Source organism: Opisthocomus hoazin, chromosome 4 (genome assembly GCF_030867145.1).
Source record: "Opisthocomus hoazin isolate bOpiHoa1 chromosome 4, bOpiHoa1.hap1, whole genome shotgun sequence".
NCBI lineage: Eukaryota > Metazoa > Chordata > Aves > Opisthocomiformes > Opisthocomidae > Opisthocomus > Opisthocomus hoazin.
Genome location: NC_134417.1, coordinates 88,203,340 through 88,223,928, shown reverse-complemented (window position 1 = coordinate 88,223,928; position 20,589 = coordinate 88,203,340). Strand labels below are relative to the sequence as shown.

General features: G+C 42.2%; 1 protein-coding gene across 1 annotated transcript in view; it reads left to right on the top strand.

Moving 5' to 3' along the window:
• The window catches only part of SCN5A (sodium voltage-gated channel alpha subunit 5), a 227,032-nt gene that overhangs the window by 124,069 nt on the left and 82,374 nt on the right, over window positions 1-20,589 (top strand). The window contains exons 15-16 of the mRNA XM_075419829.1: window positions 3,038-3,211; window positions 4,661-5,017. Of these exons, the coding sequence (XP_075275944.1) occupies window positions 3,038-3,211; window positions 4,661-5,017 (531 nt within the window). The remainder of the gene's footprint in view (window positions 1-3,037; window positions 3,212-4,660; window positions 5,018-20,589) is intronic.

The window sequence follows — 20,589 nt, the reverse complement described above, 5'->3', positions numbered from 1 at the left end:
CCAGTAGCCATCAGAGCCAGAGGCAATGCTGCCGTTTCCACCTCTCGCTCTTGGGATAGTAAATGTGTCTGCTTCTTGCTCTGCTTTTGGCGGATCAGCTTCTCTCTTTTCAGACCTCAGGCAGTGAAACTTCAGCCCCTGGCATCCCTCCTGCCAACACGGCTCCTGCAGACCTGCTGGGGATGAGTGGGACTGTGCTGGGTGCCAACAAGGAACGAGAGACAACAGGCAGGAGGAGGAATTGCAAAGCGAATTTTGCAAAATTTTGAAAAAAAATACCAAAAAAAAATTATCTCACTGTCATTTTCTCAGTGCTGCCTAGAACTATTGCTCCTCTTTGTGCTAAAGTGTAAAATAAGCAAAACAGCCTGCTGATATTTTTTGTAGCAGGCTGAGGGCACGGGGCTCCCCTTCCCCTGAGATCCCAGGATGGGTCTGTGAGAGGCCAGATCATCCCAGCTCCCCCTCACCAGCTTTACTAAACCCCTGCGTGACTGGATTGATTGCAAATGCAGCAGGTCAGAGTAAGGTAATTCCATTTTGTGGAGGATTTTCAAAGTCATTTGTAATGCAAATTGACATTTTTTGCAATCCCCTGTGAAAGGGAAGGGAGTCCCAGCTCCAGGGCAGGCTGCCAGGTGACGGCATCCCACAAGCCACAGACTACCAGACCTCTCCTCTTCCCCCATGCTGGCTGGCTGTCGTCTTCCCATTGCAGCTAACCCTCTTTGAGGGATTATGCTAGCATTAAATGGGAGGAAATATTAAAAAAAGGCAGATTTTTGGCATTTTTTCCTCAAAATAAATGTTTCTGAGAGAAATGAAAGAATGAAAGTGGAATACGTATCCACTTTCTCCGAGAGTGATTCTTCATCTGTTGCCAGTCATTGGAGCTCTCCTGCTCTGATTTTCTGTCTACTTCACGCAGCACCTGCTACCTTCAGACTCCTTTGGTTCGTCACTTACAGGAATCAACATTTGCAAATGTTATCAGAAGGCCTGACAAGCACATGTACAGCTTTGCATGGTTCACCTGCCTATGCAGTGCCAGCACGTAAATAATAGATAGATAAAGATTCCCCGAAATTTTGTTTTCCTTTAGAAACTGAGATACCACTATGCAATATTAGACCTTAAATAGCTGAAATGATAGATAAAAGAATTTTTTTTAAGACAAAGTCCTCCATATCAGCAGTGGCATATTTAGCACCAGTGGGATGTTAAGTTACTTGCTTTCTTTCCAGCCTTTATCATCCTGAGCATCCAGCCTCTCGTACAAGTGCTGTGGCTGCATACCAGGTGCCAGCAGTTTGACAATTGCCTTTTGAAATTCATAGCTGGTACACGTACACGATTCCTGATGCCTTTAGGAAGGCTCAGACATTCTGCTATCTTACTGTGACATTTCCTTCTCAGAAGGCTATTGATTAAAGTGATTCAGGCAAAGAAAGTGATCCTCCTGAGTCATTTCTCAGCAAGATGGTTGCATATCGTACACAGCGTGGTATCGTGGTTTTTAAGGCAGTCCTCTGGGTATGATTTCGCAGAAATCCAGTTTTGTCTTGTTCTCTGTCCTAAGGGAAATTGGAGCATTCTGGTGGGAATCTTTGGTATCTCTGACCACCATGACTCAGAAATTGGTGGCTGGTTAGAAATATGAGACAGGTCGTTTTGTTGAGTTCTTGGTATGAGACAATGAGAGGATAACAATCCAACTTGTTGCAGTCCAAGGTGTTATTTTGCTGATGAAAAAGAGAAGGGATTTTACTTAAGGAATTGTATAAAATGGCCATTTGGAATAATTCATTCTGAAGCATTATAAAGTAAAGCCAAGTCTTCCTCACATGCAGGCTATGATCATTAATTTTTATTCCTTAATATCATAGTTATATAATATTCACTTTTCCCTTCCACATCTTAATGGGTTTCTCATCTCTGTTGCTCAGAGTTGATCAGTTTTGCTGGGATAATGCTGCAAATATTCAGCTTATTGGAAGAAAAACATCTTTCTTTGTCTGTATTTTACTGATATGTGAGCTCTGGGTTCCCCTCTCATTTTTGACCAACACAGTGCATTAATGTTGATAGTTTCATGGAAAACCATGTGCTTTAATATAAATGTTACAATAGAGAATTTTTCAGAAACACAAAGCTCTGTGCAGCTTGTACTGGGACTTGGACCAAAAATAAAACAGTATATGAAGAACTTAATGCCCAGATTTTGTCATTTTAAGTTGACTATAGCTTTGTGTTGTACATTTGAACAGTTACTTAAGGAGCGCATATAAAAGGACAAGATCTGATTCTCCTACATGCTTTGCGGGAATGTGTTAAAACTGAATTTGCTGTCAGCAGCCTTCCCTTCCCCTCTCCCTCTGTCTCATAGGTAATATTTATATGTTGTTTTAAAGAAAAATGTTCCAATTAGAAGTTCCACCATATGACATTTGAACCGGGTCATAAATAAGCAATGTGTTCCCAAGATGCAGTGAAAAGAAAATTGCTGTGACTGTTTGTAAAAAAAGACTAGGACTCAAATTAGAGTGTAATAGCCTTTGCTGCCAGCAATAACCGCAGAATGACTGGAGTCTTGCATTGCCCTGGTATTGATAATAACAACAAAATACATCGGGATAATACAGCAGGTACACTACAACCCAAATACCCCTTTAACACTCCCACTCCATTCATTCAGGCTTCTCCACTGAAATTAATAGATTTAACCTTTATAAAAGGCATCTTTACACTTTTTTTTTTTTACCACTGCGATTATTCAGATGACGGAAGGAGATGGAAATGTATGTTCCAATCCACAGCTTGAACTCAGATGTCATTGCAGGTTTACAGCAGTGTCAAATATTATCATGAACAGTCTAGGCAAAGTTGTAATAATGATAATGAATCAGCCATGAAAAATAAAGTATTTGCTTGTAGAATGTTGTTGACTTTCCGCTATGTTCCTTTGTGTCAGTGGAAAGTCTGCAAGCAAGGAGATGTGCTTAAAAGGTTATTTTGACTTCGTATTTTCTTTCTTCAGGTCTTCACTGGGATTTTTACAGCAGAAATGATCTTCAAAGTAATTGCCCTTGACCCCTACTACTATTTTCAGCAGGGCTGGAATATTTTTGACAGCATAATTGTTATCCTAAGCCTAATGGAACTGGGTTTGTCCAGCATGGGAAACCTGTCTGTTTTACGCTCCTTTCGACTGGTAACGGTCTTATTCTGTTCTCACCCCTCTTTTATTACATATAAACTCTGACATGAATGCAAGATATTTTCTTAAAAACGCATCTGCCGATAAAGACTTTAATTGCTGGAAAGTAGTGAACAGTATGTGACACTAATTATAGGCTGCAGGATAGATGGAATTGTTCCAGGTTTACATCAGGGTAAATGAGAACATAATTTGATTCCTTCTAGCTGTGCCAGGTACTTGTAACACACTTAAAATGTTTGAGTTTCAATTTGTAATAAAAATCTGCCATTTTATACCTGTACACCTGTTAGCATAGTCAGCAGATAATTGATAGCCCAAGAAATGCAAGAGCTGGTAACTTGTTGTTTTGGAAGTTGTTATTCCTAAATTATGCTATAAACATGCCACCATTCTTTTAAGTGTTGTCAAAAGAAAATGTCTTTGAATTATTCACAGAGTGATTTTTTTTTTTTTCTAGAACTGATCAGCATAACATAGCATCTGCCTTTCACGGGAACTCCTTAGCTGTCAGCTCCTTTGTTATGCATGGGATAGTGATATTCTATTAATGAGAGACTGTTGACATATTGGAACAGAAAAGTAGTTTCCTTGCCAGCCTGACATTTGTGTTGCACTTCATGTACCAGGATGTCCATGCTAATCATTCTGGCCATGATATGGCTTCACAACTTGGAAAGACCAGGAAAATAAGCCCTTATGGTTACATTTAGCAGAAGTAGGAGAAGACCTTTTTTTTTTTACTTCCCCCCCTCCGAAATTCTCTGTGCTGCTCAAAAATGCAAATTTTTCACCACTGCTGTTACTTCTTGAGAGTCTCCTGTCAGTTTTTGAGCAACCCCTTTTCAATAGGGCTGAAATTAAACCTTCAGTTGAAAACACAGCCCAAGGTCTGGGAACCATTTGCATTCTTAAAATAGGTCTTAAGTGGAACGTGGGTTGTGCATAGACTGCGTGATCCTCAGCACAGAGATGATTTTCACCCTGGGAGCTAACAGCTAACAGCATCTGGCTGAGGCTTGATCTGAAACACAGAGGAATTTCTTGTTTCTTTGTGGGATCAAGCCCTAAACCCCTTCCTCCAGATGCCTGCCAGGCTGTTTAACTTGAGGAGGAAAAACAACATAAACGAAAATGTTAAGACCTGAGACTTCCTACTTCCATCCTTTCCCCACCATGATGTTGGGTGAATGAGCCTCTAAAAGCAAAGCTATCTGATAAGGCAGAGCATAGCTCTGGAAAACTCGATTCTCATCCAAGAAGCCCAGCTGATATTTTATTAATAGATGTAGTGAGGTTAACGGGAAGTATTGCTAAAATCACCTTGTACTGCACACACTGTGGCATTTAACATCTTTCACGTGTTACCCACTTTAATAATTTATCGGCTGAAATGTCTGTTGCTTCTGTGAACTGACAGTGTTGTTTATGTTTTGTTCACAGCTGCGAGTCTTCAAATTGGCAAAGTCCTGGCCGACCTTAAATACGCTCATTAAAATCATTGGTAATTCAGTGGGTGCCCTTGGTAACCTCACTCTTGTGCTGGCAATCATCGTCTTTATTTTTGCTGTGGTAGGAATGCAGCTTTTTGGGAAAAGCTACATGGACAATGTGAAGAAGATAAGTACGACTGGCAATTTGCCACGGTGGCACATGAATGATTTCTTTCACTCGTTCCTCATCATCTTCCGAATTTTGTGTGGGGAATGGATTGAGACCATGTGGGACTGCATGGAAGTAGCTGGGCAGCCACTGTGCCTTCTCGTCTTCTTGTTGGTCATGGTGATAGGAAACCTGGTGGTGAGTTCTCAAGATGTTTTTTGCTTCCTTTCCTGACAGATGTGTGCAAATGTACCAATTTTTTATCCAGAAATGTCAAATCTCACATTGCTCCATGGCTTTAATTCGATGGACCATGTTGTCACCCAGGGACACTTGTTCATATCCCAAATACAAAATTGCTAGCATTGCATTACTAATTAGGAATGAAGGCTTACTGGTTTTTGCAGAAGAACAGATAATGTTTTACTAGAAGACAAGCACGTGGGCTGGTTATAATGTTTTTATTTCTTAAGCCATTCATGGGGCTGAAGGGATTCAGGGTCTCTTTCCTGTATAGTAGTGAATATCACCTCAGCTGTCACTGTATTGGCAGATATTTTTATTTCCCTTCAGTTTTGGTCCAAAACGTGAACCTTAGAGCTAGCATAGTGTCTCTGAGTGGAGTTTCAGATGTCTTTAGCCTGCATGTTCTAGGAAGGTGCAGGTTGTGTTTACAGTAATGTCACTCGCTCGCTTGCTTTTTTAATAGACTATCCCATAAGCACAGCTTACATAAGCTCTGAACCTATTAAGACTGAATTGTATTTCCCTGTTGACATCTTATGGAGCGCTTTACTGGCTTGCAGTCATTGTGGAAATGTTTCACCTGTTCAGCTTATAGAGCATCTTTGACATTGTGGCTCTAATGGGCTTACTGTTTATGTAGAGAGTTGTTTAATAGTAGATGCTGCTATAAAAAATGTTGGGGTTTGCTACCGATTGCTTTTAGTGGTTTTTTTGCTTTTAAGTACCCAGTGTTTTGGTTCTCAGCTGCTGGGATAGAAAAGTTCATGAAAGAGCTCGTACAAAAATGGAGGGCATTGTTTTGTTTACATTAATTTACATTTTAACAGTTAGTTTTGCACTGAAAATGTTGATTTGAAGAGGAAATTATATTTTATAAGGTTTTTTATAGAAGTCCAAAGATTAAAATATAATTACCCAGAAAATGCCAGATTACTTACCTTTTTTTCCCCTAATTTCCCATTTCTACAGATTTTTCTTGGAACTAAATGTGATTAGAGGACTTGGGGCAAATTATTACTTTCTGCATATCTTTTTGGGGAGTTTAGCCTGAGATCCAGAAAGTTAATCTCCCTCTGCCATTAAGCAATCGATTTTGTGTAAGATACTGAAACCTGAAAATAATATGTGGTAAATTCTGGGAAAAATGTTAACTTTTGAAATATTCATGGATTACTGAAAGATGTGAATTTGCAACATCTGATACCCTTAGATATTAACACTCATCAGTGTGCACAGGTTCTGTTAAATACAAAATCTGATTCAGCAGAGATTGCACTAACATTATCTACATATATTTAACCTTCAGTGCTCAAAAAAGACTGTCTCAGATATAAAACCAGATATTGAAAAACTCTGTCAACATGGATGAGCTGAAGTTACTGTTCACTAGCTTTACTGGTTACACTAGCTTTATTCTTTTCAGCCAAGTTCTGTAAGCATGCGGCAATGACTGGTAAATAGGAATGATTATTGTCTGTAGATCACTCAAAAAGAAAAAAGAAAATGATTCATAGGTGTGAAAAGAACAACAGATTCTGAATCATGGGATTTACCCAGTGCCAACTGCGTTACACGGATATTTCGTGGTGTTGATTCGCAGGTAGAGAGAAGGTCATCTTATGCCTCTGGCATCAGCAAAATGCTTGCTTTCTTCAGTGAGAGTGGGTTGAATTCACCAACTCGCTTATTTGAGGAATATCATCAGACCCAAAAATTCTGGTAGCCAAAAAGCACATTGAGACCTTTGAAATAAGAAGATTCAAGGGCTAAATCTTTTACCTGTAACTCCATTGCAATCTGTGCCAGCAAAGTTTCTCTTTTAACTTACTGGCAGCATTGTTCCTCCTCTGAGTTTCAAGAGTCGGTTCTGAGAAGATAAATATTATCCTGAGGTTGTATCTCATTTGGACTTAGAATGCTTTCTTAGTTTCTGAAGGCATGGTTGAAATCCTACAGTGTTTGTTCCCATGTAGCAGATCTGCACACTCACCTAGGTTAAATACTTTTATCTGTCACATCTGCCAGAACTTATGGTAGTGTCTGTGGCCACTTTCCCAACTGCAAGGCTAAGCGTTTAACTACTGTGAAATAAAGGCTGCAAACTGGTGTTGGAAGAGTTACAACCGCTGCGACTCTGTGGTACGTTCAGTGACTCGGTTTGCAGGTCCTACCGAGCCTTGCTAACATAAATTCAAAGGAATGGTGGAAGAAAAGCCAAGAAAGTTAGTAAGTGCCCTGGGTAACTTCATGTTACAGAGCAGTCCAGCTGTTGAAAGGAATTTTAGTAAACCTTATATAAATCATATATCCCAAAAATATCTTGGACCAGTGCAGTGCCACATGAAACTATGTTTACTGCTGGTCAGCTGATATTTGAGTCATCTTCAAAGAACTAAACTTTACAACAGTTGGAAAACTATATGCTCTGTAACTGCCTTTTGCACAATAAGATTGTGCTGCTACTGTAAGAGGGCATTTTTAGAGTCATTGAAGCCACTTTGGGAGGTAAAGCCAAACCAGATAGATAATAAAATGGTTTCTCCCTCATTTGTAAAAAAGAGCTTCTGAAATTGCTAAAACTGAATAATTGTCCTTATTGTTAAGTTTTATAAAAGACTTCATATATTTGCTACTTCTGTTTATGTTGCTAAGGAAAATCGCCGAGACAGGAGTTATTACAAAGATGTAGGGGAATTTGGGCAGTGAGGCAGTCCCCGGTGCCCCTACTCTGGCAGGTCAGCCAATGCGAGAGTCAAGCGTGACACCAGCCACTTCTCAGGGGACAGTTGTGTGTAATGGGCACTAACAACGTGCATGAATAAAACTGACACTTCAATCACAGAAGAAGAAACCTTCCAACCTCTTTGCATGTGCATGACGTATACTGGCCAAGCCACCCTTTTATTCTTCTGCTGGCCACCTGAATGCAGGCTGTTTTCTAGCAGCTTCTCCTGAAATGCCACCAAGTGAAGGGCAACTTGACACAGGGCAGAAACTCACTCACTGTCTTTGTTCATGTTCTGATTCATCTGTGTATGATATAGAGAGCACCCAAAAAGCATCAGTTAGTGTTAACCCAAGATAACTGCTGCAGTGCATTAACGCACCCTCAGGGCTGAGTTTCTGAACTGTCATTGTCTCATCTCTGCCTGATTTATGTACATTCCCTAGCACTTCCACCGCACATCTGCCAGCATTCCCCAATCCACCACAAGCTGGTAATTCACTTCAGCATTTCCATGGTGGATTCTGTCTTCCTGGAGTCACAAGCTTGCCAAGATGTAGAGTCTGTAACCAGGGAAGTGACATCTTTAGAATTTTCCTGAAAGGTGAAATGTAAGACTGGAAGTGCTCTTTTAGGAACAGTCCTAGTGTTTGGTGGTTTTTTTGGTCTACTGTCCATGGAAATGCTATTCACTCAGGAAAATATTAATGACATTTTCTGAGAACACAAAGGTAGAAAGTACCACCAATTTCTATGGTATCAGGCTATCCTGTAGGAAGAATTGCATAACCATTATCATTGAATTAATGCATGATGCATGGAATTATGAAATACAAAGTATAAGGTCATGCACTCAGCTCTGTTTAAGAATTTATGTTATGATCAAGCAGCTTACCAACAGAAAATGTTTGAGAAGATAATAAAAGTATACACATCAGTCACTGTGGACATCTACATCTGAGAAAATTGCATGGAGATGCCTTTGTAGTCAGATCTGGTTAATGGAGTCTGTAAAGTCATGAAATATCTAACCCAAAAAGACATCTAGAATACATCAGTTTAAATAGACCCTAAAAGTATCTATTTCTGTTCCTGAAGTCTTGGGAGGCAAACTCAGCTATAGATATCCCCATGTACGTTATCACTCTGGCTGACTGAGCCTGTCCAATGTACCAATGTACCAATACATCACACCCACTAAAAAAGTATGTGAGATTATAATACATATCAGGAAAGGTAATTATGTGGAGAAACAAGAGTATGAATGCTGTTACACAGCAATCTGCAATACTGGATATGCAATACACCCCATTAATGACTGATGCTCAAGAAAGATGAAGTACTACTGGGAAAAGCACAGTATGGGAGTATGAAATTGATGAGGGAAATGCAGAGCTAGGCATGGGAGGAGAGCAGTTTCAGTGACAGGATGTTGCTTGTGCCAGAACAAAGGAGTATAAATCACTGTCGGTACCTTTAGGCTGGGCTTGGAAAGGAGGCTTCTGACTATCAGCACAGTGAGGTTCAGCAGGATTTTTTGGCAAGACTGACTAGCCCCAAACCAGCAGCGTGTGAGATGCAACTTGATTAGTTTGTGAAGGCAGCAACCCATGTCAGCAGGGGGCTTGACTTGGTGAGCCAAGAGGGCCTTCCAGTCTTGTCTTCTTATGGTAATTTGAGTGCTTGGCAGGAGAGCAGCTCAGCACGGTTTGGTTGAGATTTGAAGTGGCCTGCTTTGGTTAAACCCAATGGAAATGGAAAAAGTCAGATTTGCCTGGAGCGTGTACTTTCATTCTGCTTCCACATTTCAGGAAACCTTGATGGATATTTTTTCTGTTTTAACACGGCCCATGACTGTGACACACAGAAATCTGAAAATGACACATTCTTGGACAAAAGAGCTTTGTCCCACCCTAAATGTCAGTGTAGGACAGTTCCTTGAAGAGTTGTTCTGCGAAAGTGCTGATAAACCTCCATCAGGTTAAAATCTGTGAATTCTCAAGCTGGTCAGACACTAAAAAAACCTCATTAGGCCTCATTCACCACCATTTTGATCTTTGACAGTCACAATCTGTTGATAAAATGGCATATTACCAGAGCTGTTCTGACAGACACATGTCTCTTCAGCAGGGCAAGAGAGAAAGAAATCAAGTTACGGGGAAAGTGAACAACGCACAGCTTCTTAGTAATTCCACTTCTGCCTGTCCTTCCGCAAGAGTCTCCCTTCCTACCACTAAAAGGTAGTCCTGAGCACCACCAATGCAACCTGGATGGGAATAAATGCCCTAGAAGGAGGAGAAGGGCATGAGGGAAGAAGGGCCTTTTAGCACAGAATTTGGCCTGATAGAAGTGCAAGAGAGAGATTTGGGATGGGGAAAATTGTTTGGATGGGGAAGAGATGTGGCTACAGGCACATGGAGTCACCATCCATGGAGGAATTTAAAAGACATGTAGATGTGATGCTCAGGGGCATGGTTTAGTGGTGGATTTGGCAGTGTTAGCTTAAAGGTGATGACCTTAAAGGTCCTTTCCAACCTAAATGATTCTATGACTCTATGATTCTGTATGTGAAGCTTAGTCTACAAGAAGAAATTCATAGAAATTTCCTGTCCTGAATCACTTTCCTAAGTGACGGACCCTAAGTAACATAAGGAATCATTGGGTCCCATGTGGCTATCTAACACTTACTAGCTGTGGCTGTAATCCTACAGTTAGGCAAAATCACTTTCTACGTGTGCCTGCAAATTTGTGTCTATCCAGACCAATTGTTTTCTTTCCTGCCTATTCCTTTAACACTAAGAACAAAGTAAAGGCACGTGATAAAGGTTTAATTCTGATTAGCTTTGTTTGCTCTTTTTTTCTTTGCTTGTTTAGGTTGCCTTTAGTTTGGTGCTTGTGGTCAAGAAAACAGAACAAAAAACTCCAAAAGAGGTAGCTGTGATGTATAGCGTATAAACATGTAAGACAGGATTTCTATTTGGATTGGATTGTCTTCAGCATGGGGGCTTTGTTTCTGTATGAAACCATTTCTTAGAGTTAGTGAGTGTTACCACATGAGCACCATGATCTCTAATCCAGGAACATAAGAGGGAGTGTATGTGGCCACCTGTGTAGGAGAACGGGTAGCCCACTCTGTGGGAATCCATCAGCTGGCTGACACTATGGGAGTTTCACAGGGAAGGGACTATCCCAGCTGGAAGTTTGTGGTCAGTGCAGCATATGAAGAAGTTTCACAATGTGGAGCAAGATGATATTTTGCATTTGTTCTCAGTAGCAGAAAATGTTCCTGGGCACATTTAATTTATTGATGTAGAAGTAGCCATAAAGTCCTGTCTCACCCAATACTGATACATCTCCATCACTACAAATTTCTCAGCAGATCACAGCTGGGCTTGAAAGAGTGTCAGATTTTCTCTTTGTTCAAGCGAAATGGATACAGAGAACTATCACTGTCCCTTGTGGTAAAATCACAAGTAATAGCAAAATAGCCAGGCATCTAACAGGCCTGGGTAAAAGTGGATTCCAATTTTACATTTAAAGAGCTCAGACAACAAAAGCATATTATGATGGTCAAAGAAGGTCTTCAGGTGAGACTTGTATTTCTGCCTCACAAGAAGGGACTGTCGCTGAGGGAAGCTACGTTCAAACTCTGACACTTTTGAAAGACTAGAAGCATTACACCAGGGGGTTTCAAGACCATGAAACTTGTTACAGCGTGGTTAAGGGGTCCTTTACACCAAGGAAATGACGATTGGTTCATTAAGATTTCTTGTGCCAATAAACAAATAAAAATGGAACATTGATGACATGTGATAGCACTTTTCCAGCTATCTCCTTATTTTCTTTTCAAATTATGTACAAATCTTGAACTACCAAAGCCCCATTTTCATGGTTTTTACTGTCTATCTCTAGAGAAATGTACAACTCAAGAGCTGCAGCGAGAATTGCTGCCCTGAATCAAATAATTAGTTTTGCATTTAATGACAAACATGCTCTTATTCATGGGGGCCACTAAAGACATCCACTCTGTTAATAAAGGTTAATCTCCTTGGAGGGAAATGGAGTATTTGTATTGCATCTCAGAATCACAGAATCACAGAATAGTAGGGGTTGGAAGGGACCTCTGTGGGTCATCTAGTCCAACCCACCTGCCGAAGCAGGGTCACCTACAGCAGGCTGCACAGGACCTTGTCCAGGCGGGCCTTGAATATCTCCAGAGAAGGAGACTCCACAACCTCCCTGGGCAGCCTGTTCCAGTGCTCTGTCACCCTCAGAGGGAAGAAGTTCTTCCTCATGTTCAGACGGAACTTCCTGTGCCTCAGTTTGTGCCCATTGCCCCTTGTCCTGTTGCTGGGCACCACTGAAAAGAGCTTGGCCCCATCCTCCTGACACCCACCCTTCAGATATTTGTAAGCATTTGTTAGGTCCCCTCGCAGCCTTCTCTTCTTCAGGCTGAACAAGCCCAGTTCCCTCAACCTCTCCTCGTAGGGGAGATGTTCCAGTCCCCTCATCATCCTCGTTGCCCTCCGCTGGACTCTCTCCAGTAGCTCCTCATCTTTCTTGAATTGGGGAGCCCAGAACTGGACACAGTACTCCAGATGAGGCCTCACTAGGGCAGTGTAGAGGGGAAGGAGAACCTCCCTTGTCCTGCTGGCCACACTCCTCTTCATGCACCCCAGGATCCCTTTGGCTTTCTTGGCAGCCAGGGCACACTGCTGGCTCATGGTTAACCTGTCGTCCACCAGGACACCCAGGTCCCTCTCCGCAGAGCTGCTCTCCAGCAGGTCCGTCCCAAGCCTGTACTGGTGCATGGGGTTGTTCCTCCCCAGGTGCAGGACCCTGCATTTGCCTTTGTTGAACCTCATCAGGTTCCTCTTTGCCCAGCTTTCCAGCCTATCCAGGTCACGCTGAATGGCAGCACAGCCTTCTGGTGTATCTACCACGCCTCCCAGTTTCGTGTCGTCAGCAAACTTGCTGAGGGTACATTCTAACTCTTCATCCAGGTCGTTGATGAAGAAGTTAAACAAGACTGGGCCCAGTACTGACCCCTGGGGGACACCACTAGTTACCAGCCTCCAACTAGACTCAGCGCCGCTGATGACAGCCCTCTGAGTTCTACCATTCAGCCAGTTCTCTATCCACTTCACCGACCACTCATCCAGCCCACACTTCCTGAGCTTCCCTAGGAGGATATCATGGGAGACTGTGTTGAAAGCCTTGCTGAAGTCCAGGTAGACAACATCCACGGCTCTCCCTTCGTCTACCCAGCCAGTCATGTCATTGTAGAAAGCTATCAGATTGGTCAGGCATGATTTCCCCTTGGTGAATCCATGCTGACTACTCCTGAGAACCTTCTTTTCTTCCACTTGCTTCATGATGGCCTCCAGGATAAGCTGCTCCATCACCTTTCCCGGGATGGAGGTGAGGCTGACCGGCCTGTAGTTCCCTGGGTCCTCCTTCTTGCCCTTTTTGATGACTGGAGTGACATTGGCCTTTCTCCAGTCCTCGGGCACCTCTCCTGTCCTCCAGGACCTCTCAAAGATGATGGAGAGTGGCTCAGCAATGACATCTGCTAGCTCCCTCAGCACTCGTGGGTGCATTCCATCGGGGCCCATGGATTTGTGGACATCCAGATCACTTAAGCGATCCCTCACACAGTCCTCCTCGACCAAGTCGTCCTCTCTGTAGGCTTCTTCTCTTACCTCCGGGGCCTGGGATTCCTGAGGGCCAGTCTTAGCACTGAAGACTGAAGCAAAGAAGGCATTCATTAGCTCTGCCTTCTCCGCATCCTCCGTCACCAGGACACCCGCCTCATTCAGCAGCGGCCCCACGTTGTCCCTAGCCTTCCTTTTGCTGCTGATGTAGTTGAAGAAGCCCTTCTTGTTGTTTTTGACATCCCTTGCCAGCTTCAATTCCAGGTGAGCCTTGGCCTTCCTCGTCGCATCCCTGCATGCTCTCACCACGTTTCTGTACTCTTCCCAAGTGACCTGTCCCTCTTTCCACATTCCATGGACCTTTCTCTTCTGCCTGATCTCCGCTAGAAGCTCCTTGTTTAACCATGCAGGTCTCCTGCCTCCTTTGCTAGATTTCTTTCTCAGGGGGATGCATTGCTCCTGTGCATGGAAGAAGTGTTGTTTAAAGAGCGACCAGCACTCTTGGACCCCCCTGCCTTTGAGAGCCCTGGCCCACGGGATTCCTCCCAGTAGCTCCTTGAAGAGGGCAAAGTCAGCCCTCCTGAGGTCCAGGGTTTTGATCCTGCTTATCGCCCTGCTTCCTCCACGCAGGATCCTGAACTCAACCATTTCATGGTCACTGCAAATCTGATGATTAATACAAATGAACTGGAATTTTAAAATATTGTGTGCCTTCTACTTGCGAATACTAGGTCACATCTGCTTTCTAGAAAGTAAAGCAGGTTTGGGGAGAAGGTATTACCAGCCCCAGTCACAACATCTGAGGTTTTAGTTTTTAAGTTTTCAAACCAGAGTAGGGGTCTGTGTCCTCAAGCTTTGTATATTGTACTTCTATCACGAAGCAGGTACTCTCATTGGGGCCCACCAGTTCCACTTCTTGCACAATGGAAAGAAGAGGGGATAAGATGCAATGATATAAAGCTGGGGAAGAGCAGTGCTTTGCAAGGAAACGTGCATCTGCAGGAGATTCAAAGAGAAGTTCAGGTTGTTCCAAATCTTGCGTGATCACTGCCTTCCCTCTGCTCTTTCTGCACCCCCATGTTCGTGTCTTGGATGCCATTGTTCACCTTATCTGCTCTTTCAGCAGCTCCCAACTTCTGGAAATGTGCATTTGTGTTTTGGTTACATCAGCTGAGAAGGCCGCTAGACAAACAGGCGAGAATAGGCATGTCAGTAACAGTCATCGTCAGGACACACAAAATGTGCAAAGCGGCAAGCAGTGTGCGTATGGGGTGCCGTGGAGGAGAAGGATTCATCAGAAAGCTGCAGGAGTTGTCATGAAAGCTGGAGGACTACTGGAGATGAGGGCTGCAGAGTTAGAGCGTGCGGAAGAAGCCAGGGAGCCCAAGGGATCATTAGCAAGAAGTGAAAGTGTCATCTGAGTCTGTCTCATCAGCTTGGACATTTATATAAGGGAGGAAAATTTTCTTTCTTGGGTTACATGCAGCTTTGCAGAAGAGCAGCCCAGAATACATGAATAAGCACATTTGGGGACACAAGAAAAACAGAGTCAAAACAACTGTCAGCATGTTACCTTCCCTTTTGCTCCTACTCCTCTATGCTTTCGGCTGGCAGCAGGTACATTTAGTGTCATACTGGAGAATTCAAACCTCAAAGCAAAGTAGCTAAACCCCAGCACATTTTCCAGCTTCTCCCTTCATATTTTTCACGCCAGATACCTGCATAGTCTACATGTCCCAAAGCAATTTTTGCTGTTTGTATTCCCCATTATGCATCCTTCGTTGAGCAGTGTCTGGAAAGCAGAGAACTCAGGTAGCTGATGCTTTTGAGCAATCATCTGGCTATATCTACTTGAGTATTCAACATCCTCACGAGTAATGAAAGGTCCACCAGAAACAGGTAGCATCATGTGATGAATCAAAAAGATAAATCCTGACAGCAACCGTCAATCAGTCCAGTTGCTTCTGAAGACTCCTAGCAGAGATGGAAAGTTTGCTTCCTCATATAGGCTACTTTAAGGACAAACCATTTTCCTAAGAATCCAGTCTTTAAAAATTGTGTTTTATCAATACCCTCATAAATAGCTACCATATATTTTATTGAGTAGATTTATCCCACCTTCATGTGTAACACCAGATGCTGGTGCTAAAATGTCTGGGGAAATTGACCTCAGGATATTTGTGATGGATCATCAAAGACTGCTGGGTTTCAAAAATGCCATTGTATGGTAGATTAAGTAGAGTCTGTTCAAAGCTGGGAGGTCGAGGGCTGCTTTGCCCAAGAGATGTGAGGGAATTGCACCTGAGAACTGATGGGAGGAGAAACTGCTTTCAAAATGTACTCCTAAAAAGTAATCTGCTTCCTTCTGTCACTCCTGATTTATGAGTTTCCGTATCCTGCCACAGGCTTGGTTGTTTCTTCTGAAGAGTTGAATCTTGGCACTTGGTGACTCAATCTGAGCATGCAACTTGTATTAGGGGACACATGTGTTCACATCTTGTTTTCAAGGTACTATATGGTGCCCATGTTGAAGATACACTAAAATCTGACAATTTTTTCCCTGCAACATCTATCCACAGAAAGGTAGATCTTTTTAAATACAAACAGCCAAAATTCTAATAAATGTTGGTATAGAGAAGAGGAGTGAGTTTTGCTTCTGGTGCAGCTCAAAGGAGGCTGAAAACAAAAACTGGACTAAGGCTCTTTTTTCACCTGTGAAACAAGGAATTCCTCAAAGCAATAATCCAAACCAGATTTATTGGTGGGCTATAACAGATTTTGGCATTTGGTGCAAATTCTCATCAATAGAGTTATAAGTATTGTTTCTTGATCTATAAATGCGTCACTGGGATGAGAGGAATAAAATCTGATAACAATGCTAGTGCTCTTCTGTAGGTATGTATATAAGGGAATATGAAACTATCTTGCATTCTCCTTCAAGGATGTGAGATGACTTAGAAATACGGAGGAAGAATGATAATAAAGTAGCTCAATCAACCTGCCCCTTGGAAACCATCCTTGTTCCTTTTTGTTCTGATTGTGTTTAAAAGGCAGAGGTATTTCTCTAATAATATTACTTAAGCATTGACTCCAGTATATGAACTGCTGACAAGATGAAATATTTTTAACAGGATCCACCATATATATATGTGTACATATATATATTATTTGTGAAGATGATACTAGTGGATTGTTTGTTGAGGTATGATGATAGTCTGAGTGTTGAAGAGGAACAGAGTTGTCAAAATAAAAACTGCAGCCCTGTTAACATAGTAGGCATTAGTAGGGTAGAATATTGCTCATTTTTTGTACTACATCAGCCCTTGGTTAATAGTGTAAGTAGGCTTTTGTCAGTGGTAAAGTTGTTGCTAATATCTGGGTAGTTATTAAAAATCTAGAAGACACTGAGTCAAATCTAATTGGACAAGAGTATGCAAAGGTAGGTACAACTAAATGTGTCTCTTTTTATTAATGTCACTGTGCGAGTTAGCTGGATGTCATTGAAAGGGTAATGGCAGTAGAATTCTTCCTAGCATGTGTTAAGGGAAGGGCAAGGTTTTAATGTTAAAATAGACCAGGTGGTACAAATTTAATACATTATTCATTACTCCTAAACACCTTATACTCTTGTTTAAAAAGAAAAATCGGTTAAAAATATTAATTTTCCCCACCAAAACTACGCAGTGAGCCATTCATTCTAACAGCTGCTTCTAGAAACAGCTTATTAAAAGAGATACGTGAAACAATCATCCAGTCATGACAGCCTTAACCTTCTTATGGAGTGTATGATATTAAAAAGAGACTGGAATTTATTTTTTCTATGTACAGTGCATACTCATATCTGCATTTCTCCAACTAGCACATACGTGGCAACGTGGTCTGTGGCTTCTCAAGGAAATATGTTGAAGAATACATTTGGAAACTAAACATAGTACACAGGATCACAGACCAGTTTCCTGCCTTTTTGGGTCTTACTGAACAGTAAGCAGTTCCTGTGGCCTGCCTTTGGTCTCCTGCTACCATCTCACGTTTCCTCCTGTTCCCAAAAGTCAGCTTAGCTGGCTCTTACTCTGTTAAATTCCTCTAAATCCAATAAAACCACTGGCTCACTTTTGCTGAGGCGAATCTCCAACAGACATGGATCTAATTCATTGATTTTGTATTACTGCAAACAGCACGAAGGAAAGGAGATTCAGACCTGTTGTTTTTTCATCCTTTACAATATTTTTATTTCTTTGCTGCTATTTAAGTCTCTTTTGTTCTGTTTCCCTGTCTCTAGATTTCAAGTGTTATCTTTTCTTCTTCCTGTTTAGTCTGGATCATTCCTAGCCAGACTCTTGTTTAAATTAGTTCTCAGTGAATAGGACCCAAATTTCCCTTCCTTTATTTTTCTTCTACCTACAATGTATTTTCTTTCTTTTTGATGAGCTCTGGCCTTGATTATAGTAACTCCCCCTCGGACATTGCTACATATCTCTGCTGTAGTCTTCCTGGTCTCATGCTTTGAGCAAATCTCCTCTTCTTTCAACATTGCTTTGGCTTTTTGCCTTTCATGACCTATTCTGCAAGATCCATCTCATCATCTTGGCTTCACTCTTCCCAATGCAGAAGCAAATTTCAAGTCTCTGTCCTGAAGCCATTTGAAATTCCTGTAATTGTTTCAATACAAAAGCCAATTTTTGTACAGAATCTCTGCCTTCTGTAGGTCATTGTTGTATTTTCTCAGGAAACAAGTACATGCTAACTGATATCAGGGTTTGGATTGAAACACACTGTTAAAAATGTTGATATTTTCTGCGCTGAATTTTCATGGAAATGAAAAGAGGCACTTACATTTGCCTTTGGGGATGGACAATTTTCAAGCAACTCTACTCTCAGTTCATCCCCCCTTCTCTGTTTGCTGCCTCCTTCCCATCCACCCTTCTCTTTCTGACTCCATTTATGTATGCTTATTTGTTGCAGCTACTTGTGTAGGAACACTGTTATGCTCATTGTGCTACAAACTCTTTCATATGGGTGTTTCTTCCATGAGGACTTCAATGTTCCCTCTCCTCCCCTGTAATCTCTTGTCTCCCACATCTAGCTGTCACACCATCCCATTTCTGGGAGGTTCACCAAGCACAAAATACCTGCTGACGTCTCTCTGCTTGGAAACACAGGCAGGTGATTGTGTCTATAAACCGGCCAGGACATGAACTCAAACATTATGAGTGTCCCTCATCTTTCTTGGTTAGCACATTCCCTGGCCAATCCATCCCAGTGCTGCTTGGGCATTCAGGGGACAGCCCTGGCTGGGGACAGTGACCATGAAGTAATTCTGCCTGGGGGGAAGAGTGGAGTAGGAAGGTCAGCTGCCTACCCTCAGGGGTGGAGAACAGGTCTTGGCTTGTCTTTGTTTACTACTGTAGATGCAATTTTTAGATGACAAAATGGACTAGCTGCATAGCTCTCGGTTCCTTTCTTCTCTCTAGCAGACTGGCAGTGAGCACAAACTCATAAAGATGGTCTTATGGACAACTTACACCCCCGACTTTCTCCTTTGCTTCCCTAATTTTATGTCCATCTTGCACTAAAGAAGTTTTTGAGCAATCCCAGTTGCTGGGATTTCAGCCAGGCACACAGAATATGATTATTAAATAAAACAGTTTTCAAATTTCCACATCAGCAAAATACCTTTTGTATTTCCTTATATAAGAAGATAGTCAAAGATGAGGTCACCATGCCTGGAAAGAAGAGTTTGCTTTGATCATGCAGTTGAGCACAGACTTGATTTGAAAGATGCTGGTAGCCAGTCCTCAATGAAGCACTTTTCTTATGTTTTTGGTAATGCTCTGCAAAACACAGCTTAGAGCCAGCTTTATCCTGTAGACATACACTGCGGGAAGAAAGGACATCCACCTCCTTTGCTTCCTTGCAAAAGCACAAGGATGTCTGCCTGGAGCTTTAGGAAGCACTAAGAAACCTGCGGAAGTAGCCACAGCTGAGCCAGAGACCAAGGGGACCAGGCTGCTGACTGGGGCACCACGGGAGCCAGGAGCAGATGATGTAGAGGAAACAGGTCGCTTTTTAGGACAGCAGTGAGGTGTGTGTGTCCTGCCTTGCAAAGACAGGGTGGCTATGGTTTTTGAGAAGTAGCCAGCACCACTGCTGGTAAACCCTCCCACCCTATTTCTTTAATTAAAGACAGTGTTTTGTCCTCGTTTTGAGTCATCTGTCTTTTCCGTCAGAGGTATGTGAAAGCTGCAAGTCCAGACGTCTGCTATGAAGGCGGGAGATATAGTACTGTGCAAAATTACTAGCAGAAATCTATTTTGTAGCTTTCCTGAAAGAGGCCTTCCTGGCTGGCAGACAGCTCTGTCACTCTGGTCTGCCCTCCCAGGAAACTGCACTTGCAAAATGCAAAAACTCAGAACCTCCTTACATCCCCAAATTCACTAAATAGGTGTCCTTTTCACATTTCATTTAATAGGAAATTGTGATTCCCTGATGGAGCCCAAATTATAACATCAAACCTGGGAAATGGCTTAGAAAGTCGCATTTTAAAAGATGTAGTGTTTCCCTCTCTGTTTGAAAATAAAAAAATTGCAAAGCTAACACTAATTATTTCTTGACTCTCTGATTTAATTTTCTAGTCTCTGGGCCTACCCTTGTATTGATTTTTCTTTGGTGTAATTTATTGGCTGCAGGGAAGTCATTACTTACTGTGGCCATTATCACTAGTTTACTTTCTCTGTTTTTCTGTTTCCAGGGGGTTTTTTATCATTTTGGTTCTCTGTGGCTTACCTTTCCCCATATGTTTTCTGCCATGTGTGAACGGGAATTACCTCTTTATCTCCAGTCCTGACTGCCCAAGGGACATGATGGCCTGTGGATGACTGGGAGCAAAACTTACCACAGTCTGTGGTCAGGGTTGGGTGTCCCCCTCTTCGAGGAGGTGTAGGATCAGAGTTTTAAAAGGACTGCTCCAAGGATCCCACTCTGTCTTGACCAGGTAGTGTCCTCCATGTGAGCCTAGCTGTGCAGGGTTAGGGCTCTGTGTAATAACCGCCATGATTAAATGTCCCAAATTAGGTTTTTTGCTCGTGCCTAGTCATTGTTTAGTAAATGTTAGAGCAGCTGATGAAGTGATGTTTGCATATGAGGAG